Here is a 19,283-nt window from a genome sequence, read left to right as displayed (position 1 = left end):
TGTATATTACCAGTTTAAAGATCCTGGACAGGGTTCCTTGGCCATCTCTGTGTGAATCCTTGTATCCCTTATGGAATGATCTGTGGTGCTCAAAGAACCTGGGACTGGAGGATCCATAGCAGCTCTTGTGCCCTTCACCTCCCTAGAGTGAAAGAAATAGTTAAGACAGGGTCTTGATCCAAAGAATTACATAACTAGATCATTCTTACAAGACATGTAGAGCACAGTTTGCGCATCCGAGGATGAAATAATAAATGATTGGTTTGCTTACTTGGTTCCCTGGAAGAAAAATAAGAAAAAGCTCAATGGGCTAGATCATCTTTGTAATACATGGGCGTCACTGAAACGTAAACACTTCTGGAAAAACCTTCCATATTTAATAAGAATATCTTCATGCAGAAAGTTGATTCACAATTGCAGCTTCGGCTAAATGGACCGTGACAAGCTTCCTTAAAGAGTTTTATTGTGATCAAAGTAAATTAGTTGGTAGCTGAATTAAATGTGTTCATCAGACAAACAACGGGACATCAAAAAAGAATCTTTTGTATATTGAAGAGGTTGTCAGCATTCATGCAAATAGACTCTCAGACTTTGTTGTAATCTCCGATTTGCATTCTCAGAGTTGTGTGTTTCCTAGACGGCCCCTCGCTCTTCTGGGATAAGGTATGAAAACTCCTAGAGGTTAGGGACAGCAGGGTCTTCACTTTATTCTGTACAACTATTGAAATTTTCAACTCGAACAGCGTCTTTCTTCAACCATTGGATATAAGCTATAGAAAATATTAGAGGCCAAGACAAGCAAGTTGACGTGTCATCAACCAACATACTATATTTGAACCTACATATTTAACCCACACCCACAACGAAAAGAAATGTTGAAAAAACGTTTTTGACAGATACATTAAAAAACATAAAAAATGGCAGGTTCAATCACAAAAGGCCATACACCAGGTATAATAGTTACCAAATAATGCAAGAGCAGGCTGTAGGAAGAAAACCGACAAAGGAATAAAGTGCAAAGTCATCTGTCAGACACTTACAAATAAACTTATATTGATGAAGAAGCTAGTAGAAGTTAAATGAGATTATCCCAAAAAATACAGCCGCACCTCGGCATATTCACGTGTGTGTTTCATTGTAACATGTGCAAATGTGCATTAGCTCCATGATGGTGTCTGATGGGAGATCAGTGTAAATACAATCCTATACACCCCTGTGTCTCTTCTCATTCATTGATGATCTCGATCTTTTCCTATTTTAATGTGTCTTAGGCTCGTTTTGCACTTTCCCTTTATTCCTTTGTAAAGTTTTTTTTCTACAACATACTCTTGTATTGGTTGATAGTTATTGTACCCGCTGTACAGCCCACTTTTAATGCTTTTTATGTATTGCTCAATAAAGTTGTTTGAACTTTTCTTCTAGGTGTGTGTTGAATATGTAGATTTACATTGTATCAGAGGAGGTTAAGTTTCTCCTTGCAGAGAGCACCTAGAAGGTATGAAGAGACTTGTAAGGTCACACATGCTCCTCTGGTATATGTATGCAAGGTGGAAGTTAAACAATGTCTTCAAAGTGCCACCTATTAGAAGGTGACAGTTCTGCAAGTTGATGTCTTACCTTTTAACAGGCGCTCCAGAAGAAAAATATAACCATGTACAGACATAGTTTTATCTTTTCTTTCTGGAGAAGATTCTGGCTTTGGCTTATATTCCCAGTCATTGTTACTATGCCTTTTAAAAGCTCAGTTATTGACTTGCAGGAATGCTGCCTTCCTATAGGTGGCGCTGCTGAGGTATTGCTCCATCTTCCTATTTGCATACATTTCCCAGAGGAGCATGCATGGCCTTATAAGACTGCTCACACCTTCTAGCTGCTCTCCCTAAGGAGAAACTTTACCCCTCCTGACCCACGTCATAGGCTTCTCACTCAACCAGACAGAAACCTACTGCACACTGATGAGGGGTAAAATCTCCAAAACAGTCTGTCTGTTAGATTTCAAGTCATTGTTACAAGGCCTGTTAAAAGGTCTTACATGGACTTGCAGGAATGCTGCCTCTAATAACTGACTCTATAGAGGCATTGTAACATCTCCCACTTGTATATTCAAATTTCCCAGAGAAACCTGCATGACCTTATAAGTCTCACACCTTTTAGATGCTGTCACTAAGGAGAAACTATACTCTTCTTGACCCAAAAAATGTAAAGGCATTGTTCTATCTTCCCAACTGCATATGTTTATATTGTAAAGAGAAGCTTTGACTGAGAGAAAAAGTCTCTAGCATTGGTTCCACCCAAGTCCTCTATTTAAATGGGTTGTACTAAGTTTGTAAGTAATCCCCTATTCATGGGATGGAGGACAATTTGCTGATCAGTGGGGTACTCACTGCTGAGACTCCCTGCTGATCTCAAGATTGATGGTCCTGTGCCACTCATCCTCCTCAGTGAGTAGGAAACTGGATGGAGCGCTAGCTGCATAAGAGCATTATTGCTCCATTCACTTTCAACGGGGCTGCGGAGATAGCCAAGTGGCACACGCTTGGATATTTCTGTCAGCCCCAATTAATAGAGTGCTAACTGAGCATGCTCAACCAGCTTTGCCTTCATGATGACGTCACTGTGGGCAAGAAGTGACCCCCACAGTGGCAGGCAGAACGAGATATGGGAGTTCCGTTCTGAAGATCAGCGGGAGTCTCAACTGTGAGACCCCCACCGAACAGCAAGTTATTCCCTATCCTGTGAATAGGGGATAACTTGCAATCTTGGTACAATCCCTTTAATGGTAATCTTAAAAAATAAGATATGATTTGCATATATTTTGATGTCCATTGCTGGATATTGAGAGCTTTTCCACAAAAAAAAAATCTTGTTTCATAAAATATTGTGACTATGCTGGTCTCAAGAGTCTAGACATGACTAGGTATATAACTGAGATACTACATACTTCATACACATTTTTTATTGATGTGGCTGTATGAAACCTTGTTTTATGTGGGGCAAATGGGTTTTTAGAGCTGTTTTAATTACTGTTGATTTATATAATTTTTAATGCACAAATATAGAAAAAATCATTTTCAGCATTTTTTGTTCAATTTTTAGACTGTTCATGCTTCACACTAAATAAACAGCCAAATTAAACCTTCCGGTTATTATGGTTGTGCGGATACCTAATAAGTGTAGGTCGTATGTTTTTATATAATCTATGCTTAAGGATATATATTGCATACATACAGTAAACAGACAGCTCTGAGGTCCTTCTCAGGACAGGGAGTCCCCATTCTCCAATTGTGTCATCAGGAAACCCTTTGACCATGCAGTGGTCACTCTTAAGTGGATTGGCCACTGGGTATCCTGCTGCAGTGTTTCCAAGCAAAAACTGCAGGGGAACACAAAGGCACCTGTGCAAGCTCCCTGCAGCAACTCTACAGGTGCAGTGAAGCATTACATTGTGGTAATTGAATCAATAGGCTTTCCGTGTAATAAACAGATGTCTCGGGTCATCCAAACAGAGAAACAATCATGAAAGATGCTCTTCTGCTCTGGTTAATTGAAGGTGGCTATGAATGTTTTGCCTCTAATAATCAATAAAGAGCTAATACAGTATTTGAAAATTGATTTTCTAAAACAAATTTAAGGCCATATGCATCTCCATGAACATGTAGAAAGCAAAGTAGAATATGGTCATGTACCTGAAGCCTTAGGGCTCTTTCACACGAGCGTATATCAGGCACCATTTTCACGGCTGGCCGATATACGCTACGATCTGATACATTGGATTCCAATGCATCAGATCATATGGCTGTATTCCCGCGGCGTAAAAGCATCTGGCCGGGCCAATATAGCGCTGGTTGATTTCATGCCGGGCATAAAAGATAATCCTGAAACTATCTTTCTGGCCAGAATACATTGGCCGCTACATGGGCTCCTATGGGAGCCAATGACAGCGGCAGGAGAAGGGAGGTGGGAGGGAGTTTAGCAATGAAGCCGGTCACATGTTCTTTCCTCTGGCGCTGCAGAGAGACATCCGTCCTGAAGTGCGTCCGTCTCCTTCCTGCAGTAACACAGGTGCCGATGCACCCGTGTGACTAAGCCCTCAATAAGTGGAATTGTGGTATATTTCCCAAATAGTAAGAAAGGAGTTTTCATTTGCTTCTCAAAAATCTATCCAACATTTCCAGCATTGTGACATGTTTAAACCAATGACTCAGATCTCTTAGGCTGTCAGCTGTAGTGGTGTGTATATATTTTCCTATACATTTAGTACCAAGTAGTGTTGGGATTTATCCTTTCGATTAAATGTCAAGCTGCTCTGATTACTTCACCGCTAAGAAATATGGCCTTCAGAATACGGTGCATATTCAGGCTCTTCAGGAGGTTGTGCGTAAGAAGAAATACTTGATGTTCCAATCTTATATTTAGTTTCTTTTAAATAAAAAACATGACATCAATTGAAACACTAAAAAATTGAAAGCACAAATACAAATTGCCTTTGTTAGTGCAGAAACGGCAAATGTCTACAAAAACTCCGTCCTTGACTATATATAGGTTGAGCAATGACTTTTATAAAACACCTGCCTAGAGAACCAATTCCTCGTATCACAGTCAGTTGGTATTATGATGTTTTAGGGTTCTTTTAGATGAGTCGAATTATAGCTAGAATGAGCAAATGACGCCATAGTTAGAGATGAGCGAACGTGCTCGTTTAGAGCAATTACTCGATCGAGCGTCGCTTTTTTCGAGTAACTGCCTAATCGGGTGAAAAGATTCGGGGGTGCCGGGGGCGAGCGGTGGTTTGCGGGGGGGAGTGTGGGGGAAAGAGTGAGAACTCCCCCCATTTCCCCCTGCTACCCCCCATTCCACCCTGCCGCCCCGCAGCGCCCCCTGAATCTTCTCACGCGAGTAGGCAGTTACTCGAAAAAAGCGATGCTTGATCGAGTAATTGCCCTAAACGAGCACGTTCGCGCATCTCTAGTCATAGTCAGCGCATTCATCTTGTGCAGCCTGCTTTTACAGACAGATATATCGTTAGGTCGTTCAAACGAGAAATCGTTCAGAATCCTTTAGTCTTTCACATTCGCTGTATAACTGAATAAGAGGGACTGAAGCATTTCTGTTAAAATTGAATGATAAATGAATGAGCCAACGGTAATTTTATGCCGGCAGAAAATTAATGATGTACTAAAAGCGAATGATTATTGTTCGTCATTCGGTCATTGTCTGCGTTTAGACTGAACGATTAGTTCACTTTCGCTCATTTTGAACGATAATTGTTCCGTCTAAAAGCACCTTAATTTCTAAAGTATCCCAAAATTTTCAATGCCATTAGCACCTCTATTATAGCCATCATTTGATGTTATTGGTATATTATCCTCTTTTTGCATATGAAGTTTACATTTCAGCTCGTTGCATTCTTCTAGTAGTAAAATCCCTGATAGACTATAATTGTGGTCATTGTATAGGTAGTTTAACAAACTATCGGTGGATCGCTGGCTTCTCGTTGCATGTAAACGCTTCCCAAATAGAAGGTGGGGTGCTGAGCGAGAAGCCAGAAAGAACCCAACGATGTCTTTTAGTCTAAACTCTCTGCACAAGTACTGACAACCTTACGGTGACATCAACATTTAAATGACTGCCGGCCCGTGTAAAAGGGCCATTAGTAGAGATGAGCGAGCATACTCGCTAAGGGCAATTGCTCGAGCGAGCATTGCCCTTAGCGAGTACCTGCCCGCTCGAGAGACAAGGTTCGGCTGCCGGCGCGGGGGAGCGGTGAGTAGCGGCAGTCAGCAGGGGGGAGGCGGGGGGGAGAGAGGGAGAGAGAGATCTCCCCTCCGTTCCTCCCCGCTCTCCCCCGCAGCTCCCTGCGCGCCACCGGCACCTGAACCTTGTCTCTCGAGCGGGCAGGTACTCGTTAAGGGCAATGCTCGCTCGAGCAATTGCTCTTAGCGAGTATGCTCGCTCATCACTAGCCATTAGTGAATCCAGTGGGACCATTCATATCAACCTCTGTTGAGAAAGTAGTTCTCCAAAATGAGAAATCCTTTAGTTGCAAAATACACTTGGTGAGCATCCCACTGATGGATAAATAACCAAACCTGTAAATGATGTTGATTAATTCCACTGCAGGTACCAACACCCAGCTTGCCAATCCCCCCCCCCCCCAAATACAAATACCTAAATGGGCGAAGAAAAGTCAATTTGCCTTTACCATATACACAAAAAAAGATTATGAAGTTAATTTTCTAGGTATAATTCAATAGCAGCAGAAGAGTAGCCAAGACTTCAGGAAGCATAAAAGTAAGAAAAGCCAGCTTTGTCATGCAAGCAGCAGTAGCAAATGCTTTGTTTTACATCTCAAGCCACATCTCCAGTCATCCAGTCAATGAAGACCATGTGGGCGAAAGCAGAATTTTTAAATTGCCAGCAAGGCCTGAAAGCAACAGTGTGAGAGCGCTACAAGCAGCCATATTACTACTGTAAGCAAAACTGTTGTGAGGAAGAAAAGAATTCTGGAAAATAAGCAAAATAAAAGCAAGTGTGAAGAGGAGCTTTAAAGAGCGTTGGCCCAAGTGATCAAAAGGTGCTCTGTAGATGGAAAGTGTATTGATCACCTACCCAGCTAAATCTGGCGAGGTTCAATCCTCTCTGCACATGAAAGAAACAGAAATGGTAACATGATAACCAAGAATTAACCACTACAATCAATGAAATGTCATATTCCATCTCTTCACTCCATTCAAGATACCAAAAGTCAAGGACAATGCGCATGAAAGAGGCGCTGTTGATGGCCACCACCAGTTCCATCGATTTGTCCTCTTACCTATTTTCTCTTTTTTTTTCCTTAAATTTTTTCTCTATGAATTGACCTATTTTTCATTTAGTTTTTTTGTTGGTTTTGACTACAACAGAAATCTAGTATCATTACCTTTATGTACCATACAAACTCTTAAACTGAAAGAAACCATTAATACAAAGCACAACAATTGGAAAGGCCTGCAGACGGTTATCTGTTGTCAAGTGTCAAAAGAACTTGAACTCGAAGGTTGAAAATATCATTATTCATTAAAGAGAAGACCTCTTGTTGATGACCTTTTCGAAAAAGCAAAGGACCTCTCACTATGGCCGGATGTGAATATTTTATGATAAGGGTATGCATATGTTATCTACATATTTACCTTTGGTTGAGAAGGGGGTGGTGTCCTGGGAGTCACCTAGAGGAAGGAGGAGATTATTAACTTTACCAGTAGAAAGAGCAGCATGAATGTTTGATTAGAATTTGAGGACTTTATTGGTAATTGGTAGTAAGATTATTTCGAACATGTCCACAGATTAACATTTTATCAAGTTTGTCAAGTAAGTGTTTTATCAAGTATATGCTATGGTTCCTCCACAATAATATTTTGTTTTCATGCAAGCACTTACAATGTTCCTGAAGAAGTGGACAACAGGGTTCTCTTCATAATATCTGCCATGGGCATAGTAAGATCTTCTTGGAGAGTAAGATCTTGGAGAAGAGTAAGATCTCTGAGAGTAAGATCTCTGAGGAGAGGAAGAGAGGTAGCCTGATCTGGACAGGTGGGCATCCTGCAGTAGAGAACAAGACATATACAAGACCCAATCAGATAGATTTGCAGTTAGAGATAATTTTGGATAATTCCATTTACGGAAGGTTCAATGACATGTATCAGTATAGAGGGATTCACCTCTTTTACTCTATGGAAAAATCATACAAAACACTTTCAATGTTTATATAACAGTATTAATTGGAGTAGGCAAACCTCGCTAAAGTAGGGCCCTGTCTATCCCTCAGGTTTGCTTATTCGATAAATTTAGCAATTTGGTATCCAGTGTGTTTTTCAAAATGGAGCAAGATATTGCCCTCTTTTAGTACTTATCTGTACATCTCACAGGGATTTAATCGGTCGTATGTTAGAGCATACTAACTAACTCTAGACAAAAACTGGATTAAAAGAAAAACAAAAACACTCAACAGGTAATTGGAATATCCATAAGTGAGCACATAAATGTTAGGTTATATGCTGAGCATGGCAGTTTAGGGGTAGTACTACCGCTTCACAGTGTTGAGGCCATGGGTTGCAACTAACCAGAATTTGCAAGTATACGCAGGGTGCCAGACAGGCTCTTGTTTGACCGATCCCCAAAGAAATAATGTTATATATGTGTAAAAAGAGAGAGTCAACCCAAATGTTCCTGAAATCATTTTGTAAAGGCTTCATGGGTTAGTACAGAGTATACTGTTTTTAAAGGTACTTTATGTTCATTAGGAGTTCCACACTGTGACAGTGTAATAATAGACATAATTACTTGGAAATACTGAACAATGGACTTTTTTTTCGGCAATCATGTCTTCTTTCAATACCGTGTCAGCGCCATTCTTTACATTGTGACTGAAGGTTAAAGGATCTCTAGAATGTTTCCAGGTAATGGGTTATTCACAGTCTTCAATATTCAGTAAACCAGATCAATTTAAAAGGATTGTATCTACAGATGAAAGCTTCCTCCAAATTATAACATACATATAATTATGCTCCGCAGTTGAAATGTATTGAGGGAAATTTGCATTTCTTTCATTTGTATTCAGAGTGAGTGTTCTCTATAGGATTCAGATGATCAGACCTCTTATAATAACACCCCACAATGGGCGATGTAAATGTGATAGTTGTGGTGATAATGATAGTTGGCATTTTAGAGACAGAGCTGCAGAGAACTGGATCTCTGGGATGTGTAATGTAATGGAAACTGGGCATGGAATTGACACTTTTGGAAAATTTTCGTTGTAATTACTTGGATATAAAGGATAGAGAATATAACAGTTTCTGAAGCTGCATCCACTTTAGCATTTTGATCACATTGTAGAAAATATTTGACTTCCTCAGAATATCTAGACACCTAAAAACCAAATGATTGTTGGCCCATTTAAACAGGCAGTCATTCATCTAGGAACTGCCTGTTTACTCTGAATGGAGGCCGGTGGCTGGAAGAGATCTCTGATGTGTTCCGCCATCATTCAACTATTACTCCTGCGTGAAAGCTCAGGAGCGATAATCTTTGGGATGGCTGCTGGGTGCTTTACTTCAGATCAGCTGTTGTTAAATGATAACTCCTATCACATTCATCCAGTTTAATTGTCCATATATCTGAAACCAGAAGCCTAGCTAGGTTTCCTTTTATCTTAGGCAAGCATTCACTTCTGGCCGCTATTACAAGACTATCTGACAGGTCTATTGATTTCGCATGGGCGCCATCTACACCACCTGACACCTAGCTCACATAAACTATACCCTTCTCTTGTTTGAAATAGGCTAGTATCACTTAGTGCAATGGTTAAAGTCAGCAGCTAAAATCCCAAACATGTCATTTTACACTGATTGTGAATGGGGTTTACATTGTTCTAACCTACCTTTGTGTATACATACCTTTAATAAATTTTCCTACATAATATGAATATTTAGCATCACCCCCTGACAACCACTGACACGTAAAAAAACAGATTTGTACAAATGTGTATTTTTAAAATCTAATAATTTTATTAGATTTTTCAAAGATTTTGAATACAGAAAAAAGACACACATGAGCCCCCCTTCACCCTTCCTTTCCATCCTTATGTATATTGGCAAACCGACATCCTATAAATCATAATAATGTTATCAAACACCAGAGGTGCAATATAGTGAGCTATGAAACCACCATACCCCATCTAATAAAACAATACATAGCATCTCAAATGGTCTAAGTGTTCATTATAAATATATGGAAGCAGGCGTACAAATACTAGATGGAAGAGTGAATACCCAACTTACTTTGTTGAGACAATGAGGCATCTACACACCTCGAGTGAATAGCCACCTACAGCACTCCACAGAAACTCAAATTTAGATAGACGCACCCTGTACATTATATGAGCTTTCCACATTTTGAAGCTCAGTTCATTGAGGATATTCAATCATCAACCGTGGCAAAATTGGAGCCATTTGGATGCTATGCACTCTTGGGTTATATATAGAGCCCTAGATGTGAAAATGTTCAGGTCTTTAGGGATGTAAACACTAGATCCAGTACTGTAATTCTAGATTTCTCCTCCAGAAGCATTGTAGCTAGGGACACCTCCCATGGCAGTGCGTTAAATCAACTCCCCAGGGTTGGAAATTAGGACAGTTATTCAAATCTCGTCCACAAATGATGAAGAGATGGATCAGCACTCCAGGGTTATCTTTATAGTAAGAACATCTTTATTCCTCAATATAAGATAAAAACTGCTACTCATGCTTGAAAAAGATCCAGGATGGATCGAAACATTGCAGTTTTTATCTTATATTGAGGAATAAAGATGTTCTTACTATGAAGACAACCCTGGAGTGCTGATCCATCTCTTCATCACTTGTGGACTTGCCTTGTGGATCCTTGGGTCTGGATCCTCTACAGGATCGTGCACCAGAGGCCAGGTTGTGCCTATTTGATTATTGGTCGTGCTGTTTTTCACACATCCCTTTTCATAGTTATTCAAATCTCAACACTTCCTTATGCCAAAATTTAAGAGTAGGATACACTCCATGAAAAACAAAAGTTTGGGATAGACTTTGAGACGGACCAGACAACACTCCGAATGGTCTATAGGGCTAATTGCCATTCTGATTCTGTAAGATCTCTCAGGTCATCCTGTCATTTGGACCTGATGGTTAGAATTGTAGGTAGCGTGTAAATGTGCTTTTAGACGGAACGATTATTGTTCAAACGATCGAAAGTGAATGATAATAGTTCGGTCTAAACATGAGCCAACGACTGAATGACGAATGTTGTTTGTAAAGCTTTCATTCGGCGATCATTTTCTGCAGGCATAAAACCCATCGTTGGCTCGTTCACATATCACGATTGTTCAGTTGTACAAATGCACTTATACAGCAAATGTGAAAGACTAAACGATTCTCGTTTGCTCTCATGCAGCCGGTTTATACAGGCAGACACATCGTTGGCTTGTTCAAACCAGAATCATTCAGAATGGTTCAGTCTTTCACATTTACTATATAAGTGAATGAGAACGACTGAATGAGCGCTGTTTAACCCAAACGATAAGTGAACGAGCCAATGATGATTTTTATGCCTACTTAAAATGAACGAAGAACGAAAAGTGAACAATTACCTTGATAGTTGGGTCGTTAGCTCAGGTTTAGACCAAACAATTCTCGTTCACTTTGGCTCGTTTGAACAATTTTTTGGAACACTTATCATTTCGTCTAAAAGCACCTTAAAGCTGAGCTTACAGGCATCCAACACTGAATAAAGTCAATAGCAAGTAAGCATTGGTGAAATAGAGATACAATAGACTATAATTTGACATACTGTTTTTAAACTAAGAGACCGTCTGACTGGTTGGTGGGTGCGGATTAGAGCACAAGGGCATTCTTGAAGGGGATTATCAAAATGATAAAATATTGTATTTTTCTAACATTAATTGGGCAATCTGCTTAATTTTTAAACTTCATCTTAAAGGAACTCCTTATTTGCATATCACCAGCTTAAAGTGACATATTGGTGTCAGTATAAAATATCGCTGGGGACTTTTGTAGTAAAAGGAGACTTTTAGCTAAATTATAGGGTGTGAATTTGCTTAATTTTACTTATGCATTAAATAAAAGGTGCTGCTTACTGACATTTACACAATCACCATATAATATTATAGCCGCAGAGGCTGAATTATGTATCAGTGACAGATCTGTCCTTTTAGTGCCGCTATAATGTCACCTTTTGTAACCATGATGTGAGTTTCAGAGATTAAAAGCACAGAGAATTTCAAAGAGAACAGGGACAGTGCTAATAAGCACCATTATCTACTTAGAAGGTTGACCTGAAGGTTGAACTTCCTCAGGAGATATATATCTGGAATAAGCAATTAATTAGACTTCTGCCAAGTATATTGTGATAGCTGAAACACAATTTCTCTGACAAGACAGTTGGCATGTAAAGCAGCATTGCCTCTCATTAGAAGGAATGCATGTCTACTGAGCAATGGGAAACAATATGTATGGCTAGGAAATGTCTCATTCACAGTATATCAAAAGTGTGTTACATGACAGTGATACCTGGTCGGATGGGTTCCTACCAGAAGAGGGAGCTTTCGAAGAAATATATATATATGTGTGTGTATATATATATATATATATATATATATATATATATGTGTGTATATATATATATATATATATATATATATACACACACATATATACATATATATATACACACACATATATACATATATATATACACACATATATATATACATGCATACATACATATATATGTATATATATATATATATGTATATAGTTAATATATATATACCGGTATATATTATTAATATTATTTTATTTTCCTAACCAGGGTGGATTTGAGATGCACTGTAATTAAAGATCAACTATTGTGTATTACCGTGAAATCTATAACTAGATGGACACTATAATTCACCATAATATAATTTATTGATACAATATATTAACATAATGCAATAATATAATAATAAATAATATATTAACACATTATATTAGTGTAGTTTAATTAAAGCCTGAAAACAGAAAATTAAGATGTGTAATTAGACAGAATATTTTATTTATACAAGTAAAAATGAATTACATCATCTACTCCACTCAAGATCCTGATACATCTAGAATAGTATAATGCATCTATTAGGGAGGTCCAAAAAACTCAACTTTCAACTACAAAGCAAGACCCCCTCTATTTTTTTTTTCCTTTTAACAAACCTTTATCTTCTCCCCAGGCAGCCATGGTGAAAGCTTCATTTATTAATTGATATTAATAAATGATTTTACTGGATATACCGTGTTTCCCCGAAAATAAGACAGTGTCTTATATTAATTTTTGCTCAAAAAGATTTAACTTTTTTACATATATAGCTGCCTGGACACTATTTAAATTGACTTTTTTAATTAACTGTAAGCAGCACTTAATTTTGGAGTGGGGCTTATATTTTTGAAGCATCCTCAAAAATCCTTAAAAATCATTTTGCATCCGCAAAAATTCTGGAAAATTATGCTATGTCTTATTTTCAGGGAACAGGGTAGTGACTACAGGTGTAAATATGACAGGGACAGTAAAGTCACTGAGGTAAAGAATAGACTCTACCCACATGCTACCCACTCACATTTCTGGTTCAATGCCTTTACATACCGGTAAATGCAAACTCACAAGACCTTATGGAGATGTAATATACACATATAGAAGTCTATAGGCTCTGCTGTTCCTCCATATACATTTCACATATAGATTCTGGTGGATTCTTTGAGACTCTGGACAGACAAAAAAGCAAAATGGTGCCATGCTTAAATATTTACAATATTACAGTATTCTCCACTAAGAATAATAGTGATAGTGGAGAATAGTTTCATAATATGGTGATATATAGAAGCACCATATGGTAGCATATAGGGTACCATGGCTCAATGTTGTAGTGACTCTATGTACCTCTGTGCAGGCTCTGTGCAAGCAGTTATGTCATGTGCATGGCACCTAAAGCAGAAAAACTGGCAAAGTTTGGTCATTTTTTAAACCAAATTTACCATTTTATTCAACCAAAACTTAGGCCTCCTTCCCACGAGCGTGACGGGCTCCGCAGCGTAATATTCCGCTGTGAAGCCCGTCACGGCGCCCCCCAGAGCCCCTATACTTACCTGCGGGAGATAGCGTGAAATCGCTTCCCCGCCCACCACCGCCGCGTCACCGCTCGTCACCGCTCGTCACCGCCCACCGCTCTCGCGTCACCAGCCGTGTCACGTGACGCGGCCGGACCGCGTCATTTGGCGTCATATGACGCTCGGCGGTGGGCGGGAAAGCGTTTTTTCACGCTATCTCCCGCTGGTTACAGCGGGAGATAGCGTGAATGGACGGCTTCCATTGACTGCAATGGAAGCCGTCAGTGCGTACAGCCCGTCCTCACCCGCAGAAAATAGAGCATGCTGCGGGTGAGGACGGGAGAAATCGCGGTGCGTAATTCCGCGGTGGAATTACGCATCGTGAGCATGGAGCTATTAGGTTCAATAGAACCTAATAGCTGCGTGCAACGCAGCGGATTTTCGCCGCGTATTACGCGGCGGAAATCCGTTCGTGGGAAGGAGGCCTTACTCTAAAAGTTTTCTTTAACTTACACAGATATTGGCAATGCTTTGATGTGGCGGCTACTTTTGCAAAGTGCAGGTTTATTTTCACTTACTTTTACTTCTAACATGTCAAAACCCCACAGGACCCCTCACTGGGCAGTGCTGGATTAAACCCTCTGGAGGTCCCTATGCAGTTGAAATCTCAAGGCCGCCTGCGCATATTATCTCCTAATACGGTTTTCATTTTACCACCCGACAATAAACCAATTTTATTTGACAAAATACATATTACCAATTCTTACTGTTATTAAATAAATTAACATATTAAATTATTTAAAAAAGTATTAAATACACTCATTGCCAGAAAATCAAGCACCTAGAAGGAGTTGCCAGAATGGAGTGGAATTTTCTATGTGTGATTATAACATTGATATAAGTAAGTGATTACAATATCAGAGGGAAAGGATAATTTATTGCTGAAAACTGAACACTTGAAGGGAGGCTCTAGTATCTGCTTTGGTGCGTCTAGCATGGATGTAAGATGTGATGCAGGCGGGCATGGAGGCATACAGGTTACATATGGTATATTGGTCCACATTTGCTGTAACTGAGCCTCTAAAGCAATCAAACTCGTAAGCTGTCAAAGTCGGCATCACAGATGGTCCCATACATGTTCTACTGGCGATAAATTTGACAACTAAGCAGGCCATGAAAGTGTACCAATAATGTGGAGACATTCCTGTGGACACCCTTGCTGTGTGCGGCCGAGCATCATCCTGCTGGAAAATGCTTCTTGCAAGCCCTACTATGAGAAGCAACACATATAGCGGCAGGATGTCCTAAACACATCCCTCATACCACTACTAGGGGTGACCGATTGTCATAAGCAATGCCCCCCCTCCCCTAGACCATCACACCAGCAATGGGGCAGCAAATATCACTGAGCTGTCATTGTCCCTCATACCACTACTAGAGGTGACCAACTGTCTTATGCAATGTATTCCCTCTCCCCCCCCCCCCAGATCATCACACAAGCAGTGGGGCAGCAAAGGCAGGATTGAGGTTGTCACCCCTAGGTCTCCAGACACAAGCACAGCCATCATCAGTGCCCAAATGAAGTCTGGATTTGTCGCTGATGACAACCTGGTTACACTCTGTAGCAGTCCAGTTTTGTCATTCACAACACCACTGCAAATGGAAGCAATGGTGGGTGGGTGTCATAGGCAGTACATACAATGGGCGCTGTGAGACCAAAATGTCCTTCAGTCAAGTGCCTGAAAATGGTTCCAACAGATACAGAGGCATGTAACAATTGTGCCACCTGTCTTTAGATGGCAGACAACAAATTAGTTGAAGCTGCTTGTGCTAGGCAGATGATCTTCTCTATTAGTGATCTGTCGAGGGCATCCTGCACCCGGTTGCCTTGTGTGTATGCCCTAATGCACCTCTTAAAAATCTGGTCAGAAAGGCCCAGGTGGTGGACAGTTCGTTGATATAACCAACCAGCTTCTCGCATTCCAATAATGCGCCCCCTCTCAAATTCTGTTAATGGGAAAACATCTGTTCAATTGTGTTGTAGAGGCGTCTAGTTGTAAACCAGCTCTACACAAGTGGAAAAACAAGTTCACTACACACAAGGAGCCTCTGGGAGCCTGTTTGTAGGTCAAGAGTGCCACCACTTTGGGGCCTCAGGTGGCAAGACCGTTCATCTAATCACTTCCATATCCGCCTGAGATGTACTGCAAAATGACAATTCCTTCTAGGTGCTTGAGTTAGTTATTTTTTTTACAAAGAGTACATTATTAAACATAATAGTTCTACTTGTGAGTATTCTACTAGGATCTGGAGTCGGCGGGAACTCGCAACACAATAACTCAAAGAAAACTTTATTTCTACAGATTTCTCATGCGCTGTAGTGGGCTAACATTGAACTTAGTAGTATAGTGTGCATGTCAGGCGCTAGATGAAGATGACCATCAATACTCTACATTACATATACGGAGGTTGCAAAAACATTTTTTACAAACTAACAGCTGACAGAAGATGAGCTTTTCAGGAAAACTGTAATGTGCATCTGACATCTATTGTTTATGTGCTTTAAGTTGTTGTTACACTACATTAAGGCCTTAGTCAGACGGGCGTTTTTTCACGCGATTTGCGCATGCGATTCGCGCATATATAGAACCAATGGTTCGCTATGGTATCGGTCACATGTCCACTTTTTATGCGGATATGCGATAAATTATAGGACACAACGATTCGCAGATCGCGCCCATCCGCGTTCGGCGTTTTATGTGCGCACCAAAATCATTTACTGCAGCTAGCTGCGTTTTTTCGCTGGTGAGCACACCGCACTGTACTACCGTCATCTGGCGAGTCTTGTAGGATGTGAGAACTTGAATGAAATGGCAAAGGCTGACAAGGTGGTCGTAATATGGAGGCTAAGTTTCATGCGCATTTTGATGTGCACGGCGAAAAAGGTGCGAAAAAGTCCCGAAAAACAAAGTTCCGACCAGTCTAAGTTTCATGCGCATTTTGATGCACACGGCGATTTTACTCCGGTCAGACGGGCGTTTTGCTGCGACCATAAACGCGGCTAGGTGCTGATTTTCCCGCGATTTTTCGCCCCCCGGTCATGCGATTTGCACATGCGCATCCGTCATTCGATCCGCAAATCGCGGGAAAAAACGCCCGTCTGACCAAGGCCTAATACAGCATTTTCTCTATAGAGTCTTTAAAGTAAAGTTTTCACTTCTTTGAGTTGATTCCTTTTTTCTATCATTTGGAAATAATTTAAGAAAGCTTGATTGTAATTTTCTTTCAAAATCAACTCAATATTATTTTGATCTTCTAAGAGGCACAGGGCCCATAGGCCAGTGCCAACTTTGCCTATTTGGTAATTTGGCACTGCCACTAACCCTTATTAGGTGTCAAAATTAAAGACTTTAGCGATGGTACATGCACAAGCACCTGTACAATGAAATAAATAACAGTTATTGTATGCAAATTTTGGAATAAGAGCACAGTTTTATATGTGATGGCAGTATACGCAAGCAATTCATGCAACTGACCCTGCAGATCTAATAAAGGAAATGAGTTTCTGTCAATAAATAAAGTTATTACCTTTCCCAACTTGTGCAAGACCCAATTAAAGGGACGGCCATTTGAGGTTAATATTAACTAATTGAATTGGAGTGGAAAAAAGCCATCACTGAGTCATGGCTACATCTCGCACTTTCTCGCCTATTCGCACGCTCGGATGCGGCATATAGACACACCAGCCCAGAATTCCTTCGGCCGGCATTAATACTTCAACTGGCTCAATAGAGCCAGCTGACATCCCTCTCCCTTGCTTGGCTGGCAGCTCTTATAGAAGCCTATGGGAGCTGCCGGCTGATCACAGCTGAAAGATAGGGCAAGACATATCTTTTCCAGCCGCGTCAACACATCTGCCACCGCATTTGGCCCCCGATGTCCTATCTTTGCTGGCTGGATGTTGTTATGTTGCTAATAATCGTGGCTAATAATGTTAAAGAATGCATTGGAATCCAAAGTTTTACATGGTCGCAATTTTTTATTGCGGCTAAATTAGCTGCAGAAAAACGCTCATATGAAAGATATCTATCAGTGGTGCAGGTTGGGGGACACTTGGGAAATAGTGACCATAATATAAGGAATTTGGACTTCTTTTTTAAAAGGGAGTCTTTTCCTGGAGCTACAAGAATACTAAACTTTAGGAAGGCAAAGTTCAGTCGGCTTAGAGATGTCTTTAACCTTATTGACTGGGACAATGTCCTCAGAAATAAGAGTGCAGACAAAACATGGGAGATTTTTTAAAAACATCTTAAATACTCACTGTGAGCGGTTCATGCCAACAGGAATAAAAGGGTTAGGAATAGGACAAAACCAATGTGGCTCAGTAAAGATGTAAAGGGGTCAATAAACAACAAAAGGAAAGCATTTAAACTACTGAAACAAGAAGGCAGTGAAGAAGCTTTAAAAACCTATAAGGAAAAAAGTAAATTATGCAAAAAGCAAATAAAAAGCAGCAAAAGTTGACAAAGAAAGACTTATTGCCAAGGAGAGTAAAACTAACCCTAAACTGTTCTCAACTATATAAATAGCAAAAAAATGTAAAATGATAGTGAGGGAAAAATAGTAGAAGGCGAGGAGGAGAAAGCAAATTTGTTAAAATAGTTTTTTGCCAGTATATTCACACAGAAAAATGAAAGTCAGATGAAATGTAGAGTGATAAAGTAAACTCTCTATTAAATATCACTAGTGTAACCCAGGAAGAAAAAGATTAAAATAGACAAATTGCCAAGTCCCGATAGCATACATCCCTGGGTTCTAAGGGAATTAATCAACGTGATAGACAGACCATTGATTATTATATTTCAGGACTTAATACTGATGGGGTCTGTTCCACTGGACTGGCGCATAGCAAATGTGGTGCTGATATTCAAAATGGGTTAAAAAAAGTGAACCCGGAAACTATAGATCGGTAAGTCTAACTTCTATTCTGGGTAAAATGGGTGAAGGGTTTCTAAGAAATGCTATCCTGTAATACCTCAACGAAAATAGCTGTATAACTCCATATTAGCATGGTTTGACAGGGGGGTTGCTCCTGTCAAAGCAATCTGATTAACTTCTATGCAGAGGGAAGCTTTAGAGACAACCAGGGGGAGTCATTGGATCTCATATATATTTTGATTTCTTTAAAGCGTTTGTGCAGCATAGAAGGTTGGTATATAAATTGAGAATGCTTGGTATAGGTGAGAATATGTGGGTAAGTAATTGGCTCAGTGATAGAAAGTGGAGAGTGGTTATTAATGGTCCATATTCTGACTTGGTCACCATTACGAGTGAGGTATCAGAGAGGTCAGTATTTGGCCCTATTCTTTAAATAAATTTATTAATGATCTCGTAGAGGGATTGTGTAGTAAAATATGACTATTTGCAGATGAGGCAAAGCTATGTAAAGTAATTAACACAAGAGAGGACAGCATACGGTTGCAAATGGATCTAGATCAAATTGGTGGTTTGGGCAGAAAAATGGCAGAAGAGGTTTAACACTGATAAATGTAGATGCACATGGGCAGGGAAAATACTTGTCAGCATTACACACTAAGGCCTTAGTCAGACGGGCGTTTTTTCGCG

At 40.0% G+C, this 19,283-nt stretch overlaps 1 protein-coding gene across 3 annotated transcripts in view; it reads right to left on the bottom strand.

Annotated features, from left to right (window-relative positions):
• MBP (myelin basic protein) overlaps positions 1–19,283 on the bottom strand; it is a 183,434-nt gene that overhangs the window by 11,343 nt on the left and 152,808 nt on the right. For all 3 annotated transcript variants that reach the window (XM_066579476.1, XM_066579475.1, XM_066579474.1), the window contains exons 5-8: positions 7,417–7,578; positions 7,170–7,205; positions 6,610–6,639; positions 11–142 (exon numbers count right to left, since the gene is read on the bottom strand). In XM_066579476.1, coding sequence (XP_066435573.1) covers positions 11–142; positions 6,610–6,639; positions 7,170–7,205; positions 7,417–7,578 — 360 coding nt within the window. The remainder of the gene's footprint in view (positions 1–10; positions 143–6,609; positions 6,640–7,169; positions 7,206–7,416; positions 7,579–19,283) is intronic.

The sequence above is a fragment of the Eleutherodactylus coqui genome, chromosome 9 (genome assembly GCF_035609145.1).
Source record: "Eleutherodactylus coqui strain aEleCoq1 chromosome 9, aEleCoq1.hap1, whole genome shotgun sequence".
NCBI classification, from domain to species: Eukaryota; Metazoa; Chordata; class Amphibia; order Anura; family Eleutherodactylidae; genus Eleutherodactylus; species Eleutherodactylus coqui.
The sequence above is the reverse complement of the archived record's forward strand: the minus strand, read 5'-3'. Positions and strand labels throughout refer to the sequence as shown.